The following is a 17758-nucleotide window of genomic DNA, read 5'->3' on the forward strand; positions in this document are numbered from 1 at the left end:
AGGATTTGAAGTTTTTATACTAAGCTAAGACAGGATCTCACAGCAAAAGACTTCTTGTAGTCTCAGGTGACAATTGTCTGTTATTTCTGCCATATTTTCAGATTTGACGTTGTAAACTCCCCAAAGTAACTGACAAACGTAGTTTGTTCAAACTTTCATGTATAATCGTCATCGAAGTGGTTCCCCTTCAACGCTTCATCTCGTGAACGAAAGTAACATTGGCACAGAGGGGATTTCTAGAACATCTTCAACTGACGTTCGCCGAAGTGAGTTGGCAAGATTCCAGCCGGTACCACCAAGACACGAAGAGTTGCGTCACAAGGAGGGACCTGTTGAGTCGACATTTGGTTCAGAGAAAAGAGGCTGGGACTTGTCCAAGGTAGTGATTAATTAAGGCTGATAAGTGATGAATATGATTATAAAGTTCTCTGATAAATGTGAATTTACCATCAGACAGAACATTCTAAACGTCAGAAGCGAACAGTTGTGATGTGCAGAATAAGCCACTTGATTATGGATGATTTTCAGTAGATTTTCCAAACTTTGAGTTCCTGTCAACTTTTTCTTCAGTTTTTAGGTTTTCGGTTTATGCAAAGTCGACCTGTATTAGTGCAAGGAGGATCGGTATTTTGTGATCGCGCATGAAGTTCCACATGTCAGATCTAAAATGCTATATAGGAGCTCGAAGACGTTTGATTTTTTTTCTCTGAAAAGCAGAAGTCCAGTTGCTTAAAAGCCTGTAAATCATTTTTTCCATTAATGTATTTCGGTTTGTTAAACGAAAAAACTAAAAAAAAAATGCGGTAATTGATGGAGCTGCTTTACCGTACTCCATGCTGCATGAACAGAGGTTCTATATCCGGACCATTAACTCTTCAGTCTAGAAACAAAACGTACATGTTATGAAATACCGAAGGTTATCGCCCAAATTTTATCGAACATTGGTAAATGTGCGTGCTCAGAGCAAATAATACTCATGGTTTTCAACTAGAAAAATCAAGCAGCTCTATTTAAAGCCGCATATCTTGAAAACTAAAACTGGAAAAGTAAGGCAGGGCTATTTTTGTCACATTAGGCGGAATTGTGATTTCTGTTTATAAGAAAGTTTATTTTTGAGCTAAGTTTATTTTCCATGTCAACGTATTAGATTACTAGCCTTAAATGTTTTTTAAAATAATTAACGATTTTTTCTGAAATTAAAAGTGTTCTGCAATATCAAAATCTGCGAATCTTCATGTTATCACGCCTTAAATTTTATTTATTACTGCACTTCGAAGATGGTTAAAATATGAGCAACACTGCTCGATAATTTTTCACTTTTGAATTTTGAAAAGATTATTTAAAATATCTTAACAACCGTCTGGTGTTCTCATTTAATGCCACAATGAGCGCGGAGTTACAGTGCGCAAATTGAAAATGCATCACAACTTCTCCAATTCTAATGTTTCATTCTTTTTAATAGGAGTGAAAGTAGTCATGATCGGAAACTGGTTTTCTCAATTTGCAATTTCCATTCATTTGGTTTGAGTTAACATTAAAAGTTTTAAAAGCAGCTAAGTGAAAGGACTTCGCGCTGTAATTAACGAAAATATTGATGATTTCATTTTTCTAAAGGAAATCTCGGGGGGGGGGGGGGGTGGTCAATAATCTGAGTCCTCAAAATATTTGTTCTACAATAAATGCTGGATTACAATGCATTGCGTAGCTGCCGAGTAATTTACAATTGAAAGAAGTAAATGATGCATTTTTTTTTCAAACATGTAAATTAATAATATAACCCAATTGTTAAAGTTTATATGCCTTCAAAATAATCAGGGATATTTATTGAAAATATCAAAATTGTACATTAATCTTCTGGTTATTTGATGTTACCCATTAAGCTGTTCGTTCCACTATATATCAAAATAAGACACAAATGATTCTAACTGTCTATCTATTGGAAAATTTTCATGCTGACGTTGCAAAAACTCTCTTAAAGTTCTTTTGAAAGAGTTTTGTTCTCCGTCGCTCTTACGTTAAAGGGTAATTTATTCTATTTTTGTATGCTCTTCAAAATGAAAGATCTTTTACTCTGCTTAGTATACTTTTGCGTTCTGTTTTAAATGTAGGCGGTTTGCACATTTTTAACTTTTACTTATTTTTGCACATTTACTTCTTTAATTTCAAAATGTCCAAAAGGATTATATTAACTTCACTCAAAGAAGAATCAGTTCTGTTCATGGGAATTTTGTTGATAGTTTGGAGCGTTATGCGTTACGTGATGCTTGTAAACTCTAGAGAACAATTTCTTTATATCGCTAATAGTTACCATAAATATTTTTTAACTCCTTAAATTTGTGCCCAAAATTTGTTTTTCTTGCTATCTGCTTATGTTGATCAGGCAACAGATTTCGTGTTTCACATTTTTTGTATTAAGAATAACTAACATCTTATGGTTCCCTGAACTCAATCTCAATAAAATTTGTGTCGCGAGCTTAAACTCGAAATAGTTTCTATACCAATCTCTGCCGAATCTTTCTGGGCTCCAATTGAATTCTTTTGGGCTCCATATATGGTTTTCATAGTCTTTGGATTTTTTCGGAACCAAATAATAACAGAAAAGTGAAAAAAAATATTTGTAGAATATTGTACAAATTGAACTGTATTTTTTTTTGTGAAAGAATGCGCAGTTTGAAAATCCTCAAGAGATAAAAAATGATATTGAAAATCTTACGAGAAAATAAGTATTCCTTTTTAATATGATAGTTTCAGTTTTGGCGTTTTGAATCTTGGCGATTTCAAAATTTGGATTTCTTCCTCCCATTTGTTTACACTTCATAGAAAACAGATCATTTTTTCGTGTTCCATCCACTAGTTGTGAGTTTTAACTATGAATATTACGTTCTAGTTATTTTTTTTAATTCTGGCTAATTTATCCGAATTTTAAGCTGAGAAAAAGTTGGACTTCAGTGAAAATTTTTTTGGACCATTTCAATTTTCATTTTTTCAATATCAAACTTTTTTAAAATCTTTTTTAGTATCGGCTGATTAATGTCGGAGGCAATGTTGCTATAGTTCAATGAACTCTCAAAATAATTTTGGAAATTTTCAACAAGCTAGAACGTTTTAACAGTTTTGACGAATAATATTTTTCTTGCTTGCAAATTTTCCTCTACTTAAAGAAAACACTACTTCAGAGCCTTCATTTATAGATTAGATTATAACGTGTTCGCTGCTGTATTAACTTTCCAGTGAGTGTTCTACATATTGCCTTGACCAGTTTGCTATAATACTGCAGTTGTTTGAAATCAGTGTTAGCAATTTTTTTGTTAAAGATGGATTGGGGATGTTGCCTTCCGGGCACGTAATTTGAACGCTTTTACAAAACGAGGCCTGAAAGTTTGCTACCAGCATCTTTGTTTTACCATAGTTTCACTTCCTTTTAGTTAAACTTGCTTTCACGTACCAAAAAGATTGAAATGGTTTTTAGAAATATGACAAAATAATTCTTGAGAAGTTTTTCATTATGGGTCTGTGAGAACAGTTTTGTTTATCCAATAGTCACCACCTGCCTTTACTTAGATTATAAAGTTTGTTTAGTCATGACTTTGCCGCTATCGTATCTTCAAATCAGCCGACTAGGCATCATTGATCAAGTTTTAGGCTCTGAAAAGACAGAAGTGAAGAAATTATTTGCTTTGACATTTTTTTTGAAAATTGAACAAATATTTTAACGATTCTTGTTAATTGCTCTCGTTATTTTAACGATTCTTGTTACGAGAAGCAATTATTGTAACCGTGTGTGTCTTTTTACGTCTTGAAGAGGAGTATGGGTAGTCTACAGGTTTTTGTTTTTCGACAAGGAGTATTTGTATTATACAGGTTTTTTTTAGCTGAAGTCATGACTTGAACTTTTGACTTTTGTTTTCGAACATTGTCTTCTGTTTTAGAACGTTGAACCCCCCCACCCCAACCACAGACACACCTAACCCCCCTCCCCGGCAACACATCTACCCCCCCCCCCCCCAACACCACACCTACACCCCGAACACCTGCTCTTCCCCCCCCCCCCCCCATTTACCTCCTTCCCCATCTACCTATACAACAACATATTTGTAACTGGGGAGTCATAAAAAACACTGGGGGACAAAACAATAGATCTGATCTCTTTCATTCACAATTTCAAGCAGCTGAACTCAATTGGTGGCACTTTAATACTAAAAGTCAAATATCATTGAGTTCAGCTGCATTAAATTGTGAATGAAAGTGCGCCGAAACTGGTGCCGTTTTTTTCACGTTGAATCTTAATAGTGGTGTATATTAACCTCTAATGAGGTTATATGGTTATATGAAGTCACCTTAGTTGACCTATCATGATCAGGTTTTTTTTTAAAATAAGTAAGGATGCGTTTCATTGATGAAAATGTTCATTTATTACATTTTGATCTATATAACAGGAATCTACCAGCATTAATGCGCTTTTAGAGTATAAGTTGGTATCATTTCAGTATTGGTGCAGTTTTTTCAGAGCCTTTCATTTATGCTAATTTCTTTCCTCTACTTAAAAACAGAAAGCTCGGCTGTCGTAAACCTCATAAAGGAATTAAGTTTGTATGTTGGATCTAAAAAAAAGTTTTTCCATTATCGTGAGACGGAATGTAAATTTATGTCTGAACCTAATGAGCTGTCTTCGTATTTGAACATTTTGCCCTATTTTAGATGGTTAAGCACTAGAATGTGATGTTGAAATTGTGAGAAGTATTTTGTGAAACACGTGCAGTGAAAACAATGAAGTAGTTGGTGCATGTATTGATTTTGGTTTCAGAGCTCGAATAGACGTCGGCACAATAGCAGTATGTCTAGTGGCGAGCAATTCATTACAGACTTGCGTGAATCGGTAGCTTCTGGTCGGAGTAACGGAAGAAGCAAACGATCGTCAAGGGACAGATCCAGGTCGAGGTCACATAGTCGTCATCGATCGTCTCGAGGTACTCATCTTCAACTTTGCTAAGAAGAGAGTAGTAAAGTGTGTCCATTTTGAATAATGGTTGATGATTTCTGTATAGGCTCAAAGAGATCCAGAAGTCGGTCGAGAGATGACCGGAAGAGGCGTGAGCGAGATCGGTCCGAAGCATCTCAGAAAAGTTCCCAGGTTTCTTCATCCAAATCATCTTCGCAAAGGTGAGTTGGTGTTCGGAAGACGATTATTTCATGCTTATCTGTCCCAACCTATACAATTTTCGGATCTTTTCTGCCTCCCCCCAGTGTGTTTTACGCTCCCAGTTACAAATTATGTTGTTATATAGCACGTTACTATGTAAGAAAATAGCACGTGCGCCTGGGGGCGTAAAAAAATATAAGCCCACTACGCTGGGGGGGGGGGGGGGGGGGAGAGCAGAATAGATCCCAATTTTCTTATTTATACGTTGTTGCTATTGTAGTTTTTGGTTTTGTCTTAGCAATTGAAAGTGTTTATGTGAGATAATGGAATGGTTGAAAATTGATGTGTAGGTTTTTTTAAACAAAAGAATATAATTTGGCTATTTAGTTTTAAAAAAACGATTTTGCTATTTGCAGATCGACAAGAGAGCGTGACGATGATTCCGCCGACTCTACAATGAGGCTTCCATTCTATTTGACACAGACACCGGCCAACATTGTCGTCATCAAAGACCTCCCCAAACACTGCGCAGAAGAGGATGTTAGTCTAAACCTACATTTTAGTTTCCTATCGTTCCTTTGCATTGTTTTGCCTGTAACGAAATAATCCCTGAGATACATATCAGTAGATGGAACAGAAAATGCTGATATGCGATAAGCAAATATCAATTTCTGAATTAATCATTGCCAGAATTGCTTAGTTGGAAAATTTTTCAATCTGGTCAAACGGTATGAGTGAAAATGATTGCTAGTAATGCATAGTGAAATATTTTGCGAACGAAAAATTTTAAAACTTATTCTGCTCTATATCGTATGAATGTCAAAGAGTGAAGTTTCTGTTTTTTAGATTCGTCAAGAGGTGGAAGCTTTTGGAGCTCCTATCAAAAACATCTCAATTGAACAGAAAAGCACACCTCAGAGTAAGTAACTTTTATTAAAAATTGTTTTCCAAACCTATTTCAGCTTTTCTCGCTTTGCACTACGCTTCGCTTTTGCGAATGGCGGTGCCTAAGTTTTAGTTATTTGCATGTTCAGTTTTTAGGAGGGCACGTTTTCAGGAAAGGTTTTGGGTACTTTGGAACATGACTGATTTTGGGTTCCAAGGGTCCAACAAACCGAGGAATCCTGTCTCCTCGATGTGTTTTTGTTGACTTGTTTGTTTCAGCGCGGACAACTGTTTTTCATCTTGCAGAGCTTGATTATTAGAAAGTAAAAGGGTATAAAGGAAACCCTGTTCACAAAGCGGCCCCTGTTCAGCCGGTCATTACCTTGTTATAGGCAGTCGCGACCACTCATCATCTAGAAGAGTCGACCCCAGTCAGAACACTTCTCTCTGGGCCTATTTGCAGTTTTTGCGCCTAGAAGACGCCCAGCGGTGGATGGAACAGTCACAGGTCTAGTATAGAAAGGATCTTAGTTCTCCTAGCCAGGAGACTCTCCGGCGAACACCTTGCAAGCTCATTCACCTTGAGGACACCGGCAATGATTGGTTGATTGATCAAAGGATTCAGTCTTAAATGGAATGCAAAGAGAAATAAGCGAATTGAACGGGTTTTAATTGACGTTGAGCTGGCTTTGAAACTTATTCCGAAGTCTACTATTAGGTTGCAATCGTACTACCGCTTTTGCTCGTTCTATCTTTGGGTCTGTGTTTTGATGTCGATAGAAATCTTAATAGTAAATGTAAGTATTTGTCTTGTTGTTTAAATCTTATATTTTACCATGCAGATGAAGATGAAAGTGCTCTGCTTGATTCTTGTGGCTAGGTTTTAGTCCAGCGCCCAGTGGTGCTTTCCTCTCCACTTGTTATTTATTTTTGTGACTGGGCCGTCTTTACACTGTCTGGAGGGGAACAGCTTGGAGTGCAGCATCCGGCTACTAAGTGCTACTCATCATGCCCTATTTTTCGACCTACATCCATCGATGCCGGATGGTGTACACGGCCCTTTATTGTTTTTTTCCAAGCGCCCAGTTTTGGCGATCTTTGGGGTTTTTCAAATATTTTTCGCACAGTTTTGGTATGTCATCATTGGCTGTTGAAATACCTATGCGATATCTTTAATGTACCGCTTTGGTGAACAAGTATGGAACTTCTCTTCTAATTTTCTTCATTTTGCGTAATCAGCTGTTAACAACTAAACGATTAATTCCAAGCTCGAGTGTATCAAGCACTGTTAGAATTGTTCTATATGAGTATTCTAGTCATGAGTGTTCAAGTCATATATGTTTCTTAACGCCGTTTTTCTTAGAAGCTTTTCTTTTGAAGCAGTTTATTTGGCGTCAATCGACTATTTTTTTTAACTTAAATTTATGAGTAAATTTTTGCCTCAATTTATCCTTCACAAATTTATTAATTGTTTTTTTTAAAAAAATGTGAAGCGTTTAATTTAATCATGGTGGTCTATTTTAGCGTTTGTTCGCATCTGTCCAGTTTTTTGTCTGAGTTGTTTTTCTTCTAATTACGTGGCAATATTTTTATGTACAACGTTAGAAAGCATTTAGTTAAAGAACAACTTTTGCCTGTACAAGTAGAGCAGTATGTTGGGCAGACTTGACAAAAAGCGAAAGCGAGTTAGAGAAAGCAAGAACTTAATTAGTAGGGCGGTAAATTAGTTCCTTAGTTTTCTAAAGCACTTATCCAAATGACCAAAATTAGTTTCTTCTCCGTTTTTTTTTTCGCTGGAAATAATGGAAATAAGCCGTTTTTTCGCTGAAATCTCAAAAACAGTTGCAGGAATTGTCTGCGAAGTTTCGAAGATTTTGAAGTAAAGCATTTCTTTCAATCAAGGAAAGCTGGACTTTTTCAGCTTTTGTGATTAACTTTAGTTCCAATAACCCATATATGCGAAATCATTTAAATTATTTTTTTGCAGCATAGTCTATTTGCTACGATTATTTGCTACATCTTCATTATCTTCATTGACAGACATCCGAAACACACCCATGCTTATATGTAATTTTTTATTTAGTAAATTGCGATTTAACGACAGATAATTAATAGCCGATATCAGCCTCTCGAAGGCTATTATTAATTTACCTTTACGATTTACATTATTCTCGACTTTCACGTTTGACTTTTGACTTACCGCACAAAGATCACTCTCCCTTAGAATATACTGCTGACTGGTATTAGTATTAGGCGTATTTTCATCCAAATTAGAAGCTGTAGTCACCATATTTATCGAATCTAATCATACTGCGGAAAAAATTAGCACGCCTTTTAAAACTTAAAAAAATTAGGCTGTCGTCAATTTTTCGTTTTTTCCTAACTGTTTCAATCCTAACATCGGTCAGTGGAGTCAGCGGTGGCTATTTTTCGGTAATCTGTCCCATTTTATTCTGAAATTCGTCATAAAGAGCTTTGGGAAAGTAATAGATTCCATAGGAAGACAGAGTGATTTGCTTTTCAACAAAATTCTTTTTATAAGGAAACAAAAATATTTGATTCTTCAAAATAAGCCATTCTTCAGAGATCTGTTTGATGAACCTAGGCATTTGCGCTACCAAATTTTGCTATATTTAATTGAATGAAATATAACAATTAATGCAAGTGGGTTTAAATCGATCTTGGAAATGCTTTTGTACCCTCCATGGTGTTCTTTTGCATGTAGTTAACTTTACAAAAACATAATTAGAAACATGTAATAAGTATCAAAAAATCGTGTGTAATAGTTTTTTAGTGAATAATTTTTGCAATTCTCGGAGCTGTTTTTTTTTAAAAAAAAACAAAATTGGTGTGTGGATTTTATTAGATAAAATTTTAGGAGACTTATCTCATCACAGCCCTTCTTTAAACGCACGACGCATTATTGAAATAAATTTTATCTTATTGCAAGGAAATAAGTGTGGCATTTTTTCATCCAAGAAATTACTGTGCAGGAATTTCCAGAGTTTTCCAAGATTCTAGGAAAAAGTCCCACGTAAATAAATCCAGGTTGATTTTGAAATTATTCGTGTGTGATAGTTTTTTTATCAAGTCACACGGGCCGCTAAGGCATGCCTATGGCCATGTCTATGTTCATTACCAAATGCGCTAAGCTGCTTTTTAATGATCAATCGAATTTTCGTTTTTTCCGTTTTGGTTTATTTCATATCTAAAATTGACTTTAGTTTTCCGAAAGCAATAAGATGTGTTTCCTAAGCAGTTTTTGAGTAGTAGTCGCTTTTGGTGCAGGCTATTGAACAGTAGTGCATTATCTTGAAAAATTAATCTGTTGTCCCAAGCTATGATCTTGTTGCATCATAGCAACTTCTAACATAGGTTTCAAATTTGGAACCGTTTTTGGACCACTTTTGAATAGTTTGTTCCCTCTCTATTTGTTTCGGGATGCTTTGTATTTCATTTATCGAAAAATATTTGGGTGCAATTTCTTGTGAATTAGGGTCAATCGAGTGATTTATTGATATTTGAGCTTCCGGTTTTGTCTGTTTCTTGTTTTCGAATTCGAATTGAAGGCTAATTTTAGGTCTATCTGTCGAAGAGAAATATTGGGGTGTGAATGTTCACAAGAAATGAATTTTACCCTTCCAAATATTATTCTAGGGCCGGCTTAGAGTGCGAGGAGAGTGGGTTGAAATGACGTATTCAGAAGCGCGAACTACATCTTCAAGACGTTCTTCGCGTGAGCGCCATTCCTCTCGGAAGAAAGGGAAGCGAAGTCGCTCATCCAGCCGGACGAATAAAAGGAAACGATCAAGATCCAGGCGCCGAAGTCGAACCAGGTAATTCTGAACCAGAAATTCCGTATCTTAAGGAGAGGATACGATTCCTCATTTTAATGCTTTTTAATTGATACCTTATTTGGATGATTTTATCATAACCTTAATATATTAGGATGATGTTCTCGAAAATATATTCTCGAAAAATTATGAAATAAGATTTTTTGCCTAGTTTTTCATGATGATTTTCGTAAGTTTGTTGATTTTCTTTATGTAAATTTGGATTCATTTGTTTCTGACGCCAGATGTTTTGAATGCATGACTCCAATTCCTCGATTTAAGTCAGTTAAACGGATCTTTTTTGTTTGTCCGCACCCGCAGCTATAGTTGATTGTTATTCGCTATGAACACAATGGTTCATCATCTAATAAATAGTATGTAGTCTATAACGGGAGGGGGAGTTGGTGTTTGTCAATAACGGATAGAGGAAAAGGTTCTTACACTGCTTGGAAAGATTCTTAAACAAGGTGAGTCACACCTTGTTTGTGCGATTTAAATATTCCTGCTCGCTTAAAAGCGCATCTTTCCTAATTCTCGGTCCGTTTTTTCCGGGATTTTGTCATACAACGAAAGAAGTGCCATGGAACTAGCGCAAGTTGGTCATTAATTTCACTGAGAAATTTTGCGAAGATTTACCTAATTTTGTATATTTTGGGTTCATTAGGAGGCTACAAGCTTGTATGTATTGTGCTGATTGTTACTGGTGTTTTAGGAGTAGAAGTGGATCCTACAGTCGCTCAACTGCGAGACGCAATCGGGAGTCGAGAGAGAAGTCGCGGGAGAGAGCAGCTGAGAGAGAAGACAGTGAACGGGACAGGCAGCAGAGACTCGCTAAAGATTGGGACTGCTTTAATGTGAGCTAGTAACGATTCAATAAGTTAACATATCGTATAATGGATTTATAGTCTAATGCAAGTAAATTACTCTTACAAGTAGGTTCCTTGAGCCATTTATAATATTACTGCTAAAATTCGTCTGATAGTTAATTCCATAGCTCGTAAATTTACAGGAATTCTCGCACAAAATTTAAGTAAGATTTTTACAGCATGTTTTTGTGATATGAAATCAGTCTCACAGTTTGGTCTTTTTTCAGTGCAACGGGAGAAACTATCCTAGACGACAAGAGTGCTATCGCTGTGGTTTGTCTCGAGAAGGTATGAAATATTATTTTTTGCATCACTTGTGCGTGTTTGTAGTAATGTGTTTGTTTCAGAATCAGAGAGATCCATGACTGATCTGTCGCTCCAGCAAATCAGCTCCAAAGTCACAAAATGTGAGTTTGACTATTTTGTTATGGAAATGTGATTGATAATTAATTGCTCTCAAACGAAGTTTGTAGCAATTATATTAGTCCTGTCGGTCTTTTTTAGGATTCGAAGAGTATTGAGATTCTACAGGTTTTTACGACTCGAAGAGGAGTATTGAGATTCTACAGGTTTTTTTTTTAGCAGAAAGCAAGTTTGTTCATGACTTGAATTTTGACTTCTTTCTGTTCGCGCATTTACGCATTTACCTCAGTTTTTGATTGTTGACTTCTTCTGTTTTCGAACATTGGACTTTAACAGTAGCTTCATTTGTAATGTATAGTAATTAGGAACTGCTGGTAATGTTCAAGGTGAAGAGGTCATTTTGAGATTTTTTGTTCCTATATAAGTCACCCCTAACCACCTACCTACCCCCCCCCCCACTTACTCCCCACCTACCCCTGCCCCCTCCCTTCACCTAGCTACCCCCACCTACCCCCCCTCACTACCACAGCACTACCCACCTCCCCAAACTATCTACCCACCCACGCACCTACCTACACCCCCCCCCCCTCCCCCACCCCACCCCCACCACCACCACCACCTACCTACGCCCCGCCCTAACTTACCCCCCACCTACCCCGACCCCCAAACTACCCCCTCTCATCACCTAACTACCCCCACCTACCCCTTCCCCCCAACTACCCCAGCACTACCCACCTCCCCAACCTATCTACCCACCCATCCCACCTAGCTCCCCCAGCACCTAAAAAATTGTCGGCATTTTTAAAACAGTTTAATGTGGTTCGTTGGGCTGCTTTTGTTTTTTTCTCTTGTCTATTTTGATGTTCTGATTTCGGTAAGGTTAAGTTAGAGATTATAATGCACGACGATTCGGGCCGTTTCCGGTATTCTACCGGCTATGTTTTTTATGCGATTTTTCGCTTGACCGATTTTTCGTCTGACGCTTTTGACTTTTCGTCCTCAAAAACGAGATAAACAGGTAGCGCACAGCGGGCATTAAGTGCTCTTAGAGCCTTTCAGCTCTGTTTCAGCTCAAACTTTTTGGAGACTTATACTTATGGTGTAAAGGGCGGTTCTTAGAGATTGAAGACACCATCACTGTCGACCCCCCCCCACTATTGCCCCCCTCCAACCACCCACCACCGCGCTGTTGCCCCCAACCCAGTGTTGCGCCACCACCCGCTCTCTCCCCATCAGCCCCCGGTGTCCCCCCGTGGCTAGCTACTGACGAAAAAGTGCTTGCTAAAAACGCAAGTATATACTATTTTGCAATTTTTTCCAAGCTTTTTGAAGATTTTTGACATTTTGAATTTATCAGCCCTAGTTGTCAAGAAATCACCTCTAGGTTTTTAATAATAGATTACTGCATAGTTTCTAGTGGTAGTGGAATGGTTTTATCATTTTAACGTCACGAATTTAAGCAATTTTTTGACACAATGTGCATTTTTTTCAAATTTTGACATTTTTTTCTTTATTAGGGTCTTTCCAGACCCAGGGTCCAAAAACATCCTAAGGGGTTTGATAATAGGTTACTAACAAATTTTTATTGGCCATGGAATATGTCGCAATTTTTAGCAATTTTTTGATAAAACTTACTTCAAGCTTTTTTTTGAAAATGTTTGTCGTTTTTTAGGTTTTTTTAGCCTCAAGAGCCAAGAAAACCCCTCTAGGGTTTGAAAATAGGTGACTGTATGTTTTCTAGGTTAAATGGAATTCCTTGGAAGATTTTAACATCAAGAATTTTTGCATATTTTTTTTTTACAGTTATTGCCATTTTTTCAATTTTTTGACATTTATCGTCATTATTCAGATTTTTTGACCTCAAGGGTCAGAAAACCTCCGTTAGGGTTTGATAATAAGTTACTGGAAAATTATTTTGGTCATGGAATATTTTCCAACTTTTAATATCACAAGTTTTAGCAATTTTCTTTATGGAACTTGCAAATTTTTGGAGTTTTTTGAATTTTTTTTTGTCATTTTTTAGGTTTCTTTAGCCTCAAGAGCTCCGGAACTTCCTCTGGGGTTTAATATGTTACTACACTGTTTATAGATGTAATGGAATGTTCTTAAGATTTTAATATCACGAATTTAGGCAATTTTTCAAAATTTTTGCAACAGAGGCCCTGGGACTTCCTCCAAGGTCTGATAATAAGCTGCTGCATAGTTTCCAGAGTTAATGGGATAGTGATCAACATTTTTTATTACTCCAGTTTTAGTAATTTTTGGATAAGATTTAAGCTTTTCAAATTTTTGGAAAAAATTTTTTTTTCCAAGTGTATGGATCTTTATGAGCCTGTGAAACTATTTCAGGCTTGAAACAGGGATACCGGATATTCTCTTTGGACAATGAAATGTTTCAAGATATTATTATCTTGAATTTTAGCAAGATTTTGTTAAAATTTTCAATTTTTTCCAAAATTTATCTATAGTTTTTGTCCTTTTCGACGACCTTTACTGGCCAACAAAACTTTTCAATTCTCGGAGATGGGTTTTTTCACAGAACTTTCGAGACAAAAAAATGGTTTTGAACTTTTTTTTACTGCAAAGTTGGATTTTGCCTTTTTCAGTTCTTTTCTATATGATTTTTTTATTAACAAGGCTAGAAAACTAGAAGTTGCAGAGTCGAATCCAATCATGGAAAATATTCCTGTCTCTTTTTCTCTGTCCGTTAGGGTTTCTTTCCTTTTCTTTCTTGCTCACTTTTTATCTCTCTCACTCTATCTCTCTTTTTGTTGATGCCGCACTTCAGCTGCTGTTATGTGGCGTAATGTCATCATCTCTGATCCTCATTAACAATGAGTTATAGTAGAAAGTGTTTTTAAAGCATAAACGATCTAACAGGCAGTTTTTAAGAAATCATTGTTAATTGCTCTCGAAAGCAATTTGTAGTAAATATATTAAACCTGTTTGTCTCTTTTTTGCAATTTATTGCTGACCGATTTTTCGTCTGACCCACTTGACTTTCGTCTTGAGAAACTGGATAAAGAGGTAGCGCCCAGAGATTACTAAGCCGTGGCTAGCTGCTGACAAAGCCAACCGCTCGCCGGTCGTTTGAGAGCATTTCGCCCGACTAGTCTGTTATGTTTAAGTTAGCAAATCAGTTCCTCCTTTTGAAATGCTAAATTGATCGTTCCGATCCTACATTGAGGTAGCATGAAGCTTGATCATTTGCCCTCTATCATTCGACGTCTCTATCATTTGGCCATGATTTTAATCTTTTTTATATAAGGACTATTAATTAGCGATATACTCATTGGCCATGCCTCAGCGACCCGCGGGAATTGATGTGAAACTATCACCACCGAACATGGCATTAAGTTATCCACTTAATTACGACAGAACAAGCCTTTAATGTCTACTGCAAATTGGCGGGATGAAATGATAGAGGGGTGAAATGATATAAGGCTTAAATGACAAAGGGCTTAAATGATATGGGGTTAAAATATGCGGGGTGAAAAGAAGTAGAACCTTTTTTCGTTGTTTTTTGAAACTTGTTCTTGGTTTTCTACTTGCTCTTTTATATCGGAAAAGGGGCCTGTGAAGCATAAAATTTTGGACCGGAAATGTTCAGGCTGTCTGATGAAGAAAAAGAAAAGCGAGTGGAAGGCAGAGGTTCTTATGGTAATAATTCTATACGAGAAAATTGTTGTAACAAATTTTGCTAAAGAATAGGAAGCACTTAAGCGTTTTTTTGCAAAGCAATGTTTCACTTAAATTCCAATTTTTAGCAACAATTGTAATTGTGTGTCTTTATGCAAAATCTTTGCTTGACCGTTTTAATAATCTTTCTACTTTGTGATTTGACTGATAATACCGAGCTAAACTGGTTAAGACCGTTAACTTGTAATAAATTGGTAAAATTCGTCCTAGGTTATGCTGTTTTTGGTTTAGCTATCGCCTGAATACCTCATTTGCTAGATTTTATTAATTGCTCTCAAACGAAGTCTGTAGCAATTATATTAGTCCTGTTGGTCTTTTTCAATGCGATTTTCGCTCGACCGATTTTTCGTCTGAACCACTTGACTTTTCGTCCTCAAAAACGAGATAACAGGTAGCGCCCAGCGGTCATTAAGTGCTTTCACTCACAAGTCCTCAAGTATGCGACTCTCAGAAACTATTTTGGAGACTTATACTTATGTTAAGACCCCCCAATCCCCACCCTGCACATCGTTCAGGCCGTAAAGGCCCGAGCCAGAGACCCCCTTCCACCGTTGCCCCAACCCCCCACAGCCCCCAAAGCTAAAGCTATCCTCACTGAGAAGATGACGGGGTGATCAAAATTAAAGAGTGAGAAGGTCACGTTTTTTGTTTTCCATTGTTTTTAAGTCATTCTCTTTGTTTTGTAAAATTAGTTTTTCCATGAGGGCTGGTTTTTATTTATCTGGGTCATTTGCTATTAAGACATCCTTTTCATGTATTTGTTGTACTTATATTTTTAATTTGTGCCGACTTTAATAGATTTTAGCGACGCAATTGATTTTGAACATTAACTTGAAAATTTTTCTCATTATAATAATTCTTAATTTTTCTATTTTTATGGTTTTGTCTTTTTGGTCGTTTTATGACCATCCAAATGTTTTTTTTTAATTGCCCTTGAACGAAGTTCATAGCAATTATTGTAAACGTGTGTGTCTTTTTTTAAGCAAAGTTTGTGCTTGACGGTTTTGACTTTTCGAGTGAATTTTACACTTTTTGCGTTTCGCGTGATCGAAAATTCTCTCTCAATCACAATTTCAAGCAGCTGAACTCAATTTGCAGAAATTTAATACTAAAAGTCAAATGAAAAGTGCGCCGAAACTGGTGTCATTTTTTACTTTAAATCTTAAAAGAGGTATATCTTAACCTCTTATGTGGTTATTTGAAGGCCACTATTGAACTTCTTAGTCCCATTTAGGCTCCCCCTCCGACTGAAGCAGGTTGCAATTGATTAGAGCTCCCACTAGTTGTTTAAAAGCAATTTTTCCGACGTTTAGTGGGTTATGTTCACATTTTGGTGACAAGGAGTTGCTTTTTAAGGCTTTAATGCAAATGATTCTGAACAGTTTGTAATGAAATTCGCATTAATCAGAAATTTGTTCGCTCATTTTTGTTTTGTTTTAATTTTGTATCCCTTTTCCTGCTTTTTTACCAACAGAATTTGGTTTTCAGGGCAGTAGCTTCTTAAAACTCTTCTCTTTCCCTTGCTTTTATTTGTAAAGCAGGATTTCTGTTAGCAATCTCTAGAAGCTATCTATTCACGCATTCTTGTGTTTCTGAAGCGAAGCTTGCAGCATTCATATTAGTTCTACGGTTAAAGCTCGGAGGGCATTGTGTGGCTGAGGAGCTCTCTCATGCCCGACTAGTCCCTATGTATGCGATTCACCAAAACTGTTGAGACATATATTCGTTGTGTGAAGGACAGTTCTTAATCTTACTCACCGTCTTAATCACGTCCTCGACCTGGTGATTTGAACCCCATTTTTCCACCCCTGCCAAACAAACCCACTTGTATTTCAAGATTTTGTGCTGTTAGTTTGTGTTTCGTTGGCCGACGCTTTTGTTCGTTTTACATTTTCCACGGCGCAAAAATCAAGCGAGCGTTTTTTTTGTCGCCATTAAACCCCTTTTTGTAGATATTATACTTTGAAGACCGTAATTGAAATTGTATTGGATTTTTAGGGTTGGGGAGAACAGAATGGATCCGAAATTTTTTAGACTCAGAATGGATCCGAAATTTTTTAGACTCTTGGAATAATTCCATAATTTTTGTTCTCTTGCAGATTGTTGCGACCCGTTTAGTTAAGAAAGGTGACCCCCCTTGTTCAAGTGCAAGTCGTCTGACGTTTATGGATTTTTGTTTTTTGTGCATATGGTATTTGACTAAGAAATCTCTTCACTTTTGCTTGTGCCGATCAGCATTTTTCTTTGAAGCATTGTAACTCCTTGAGCATATTGAAAGTTTAGTCTGCGTGATGATGCCAAAATTCATCAATCGATTTTATTTTAGATCTGATTATCCGGGAGTTGGACGCCTTAACAACTGATGAAACTCTGCATGCTAATTTGACTAGAGTATCGCCTGTGTTCATAAAGCAAGCTTATATCTCACGAGATCCGGTGCTACAAGTGTCCAATGGATATGCCTATATAGAGTTAAGCAACGAAGCAGATGCGGAGAAGTTAAAAGCGCATTTGGTACAGAAGAACTTTACAATCGATTCCAAGAAAGGTTAGATGTTGATCGGAAAAATTGGAGATAGAGCAGAGATGCCAAGAAAAGTTTGTTAAGTCTGTTTGTTAGTCTTTGCAATCAAAGAATGTTTTTTTTTGTAATACTTATATGTAACTCGTGTAATGTCGGGATAGTTGACTTTGTCTAATTGAGTTGAAATGTTAATTTTCTGTCCCGCAGACCAGACATTTTCTACAACCAAAAATAGCGAATCGCTAATATGCGTCAACTTAACTTAAGTTGTACATTTAAAGAAAATTTTAAAAAAATGGAATGCAGCCTTTATATCTGATAGCAAAAAATTAGATTGATTATTTTTGTATGTTTTAGTGTCTGTATTCTTTTCCAAATCTTGTGGCGATGAAAGTATACGAGGCGTGAAGAACTCGAATCCGCCTTCTCTGTATAACGAACCAAAGGT

The 17758-nt window shown here is 36.7% G+C and overlaps 2 protein-coding genes across 3 annotated transcripts in view; both read left to right on the forward strand.

The window, feature by feature from the left end:
• The window catches only part of LOC142337879 (importin subunit alpha-3-like), a 249192-nt gene that overhangs the window by 139371 nt on the left and 92063 nt on the right, over positions 1–17758 (forward strand). The gene's annotated exons all lie outside the window — the stretch shown is intronic.
• Positions 106–17758, forward strand: part of LOC142337878 (RNA-binding protein 5-like) — a 39957-nt gene continuing 22304 nt past the window's right edge. Inside the window, exons 1-12 of the mRNA XM_075387486.1 lie at positions 106–379; positions 4805–4967; positions 5046–5160; positions 5557–5680; positions 5987–6059; positions 6418–6533; positions 9683–9861; positions 10571–10712; positions 10952–11012; positions 11072–11131; positions 17113–17334; positions 17668–17756. Coding sequence (XP_075243601.1) covers positions 158–379; positions 4805–4967; positions 5046–5160; positions 5557–5680; positions 5987–6059; positions 6418–6533; positions 9683–9861; positions 10571–10712; positions 10952–11012; positions 11072–11131; positions 17113–17334; positions 17668–17756 — 1566 coding nt within the window. The 5' untranslated portion in view covers positions 106–157. The remainder of the gene's footprint in view (positions 380–4804; positions 4968–5045; positions 5161–5556; positions 5681–5986; positions 6060–6417; positions 6534–9682; positions 9862–10570; positions 10713–10951; positions 11013–11071; positions 11132–17112; positions 17335–17667; positions 17757–17758) is intronic.

The sequence above is a fragment of the Convolutriloba macropyga genome, chromosome 4, assembly GCF_964194025.1.
Source record: "Convolutriloba macropyga chromosome 4, txConMacr16.3, whole genome shotgun sequence".
Taxonomy (NCBI): Eukaryota; Metazoa; Xenacoelomorpha; order Acoela; family Convolutidae; genus Convolutriloba; species Convolutriloba macropyga.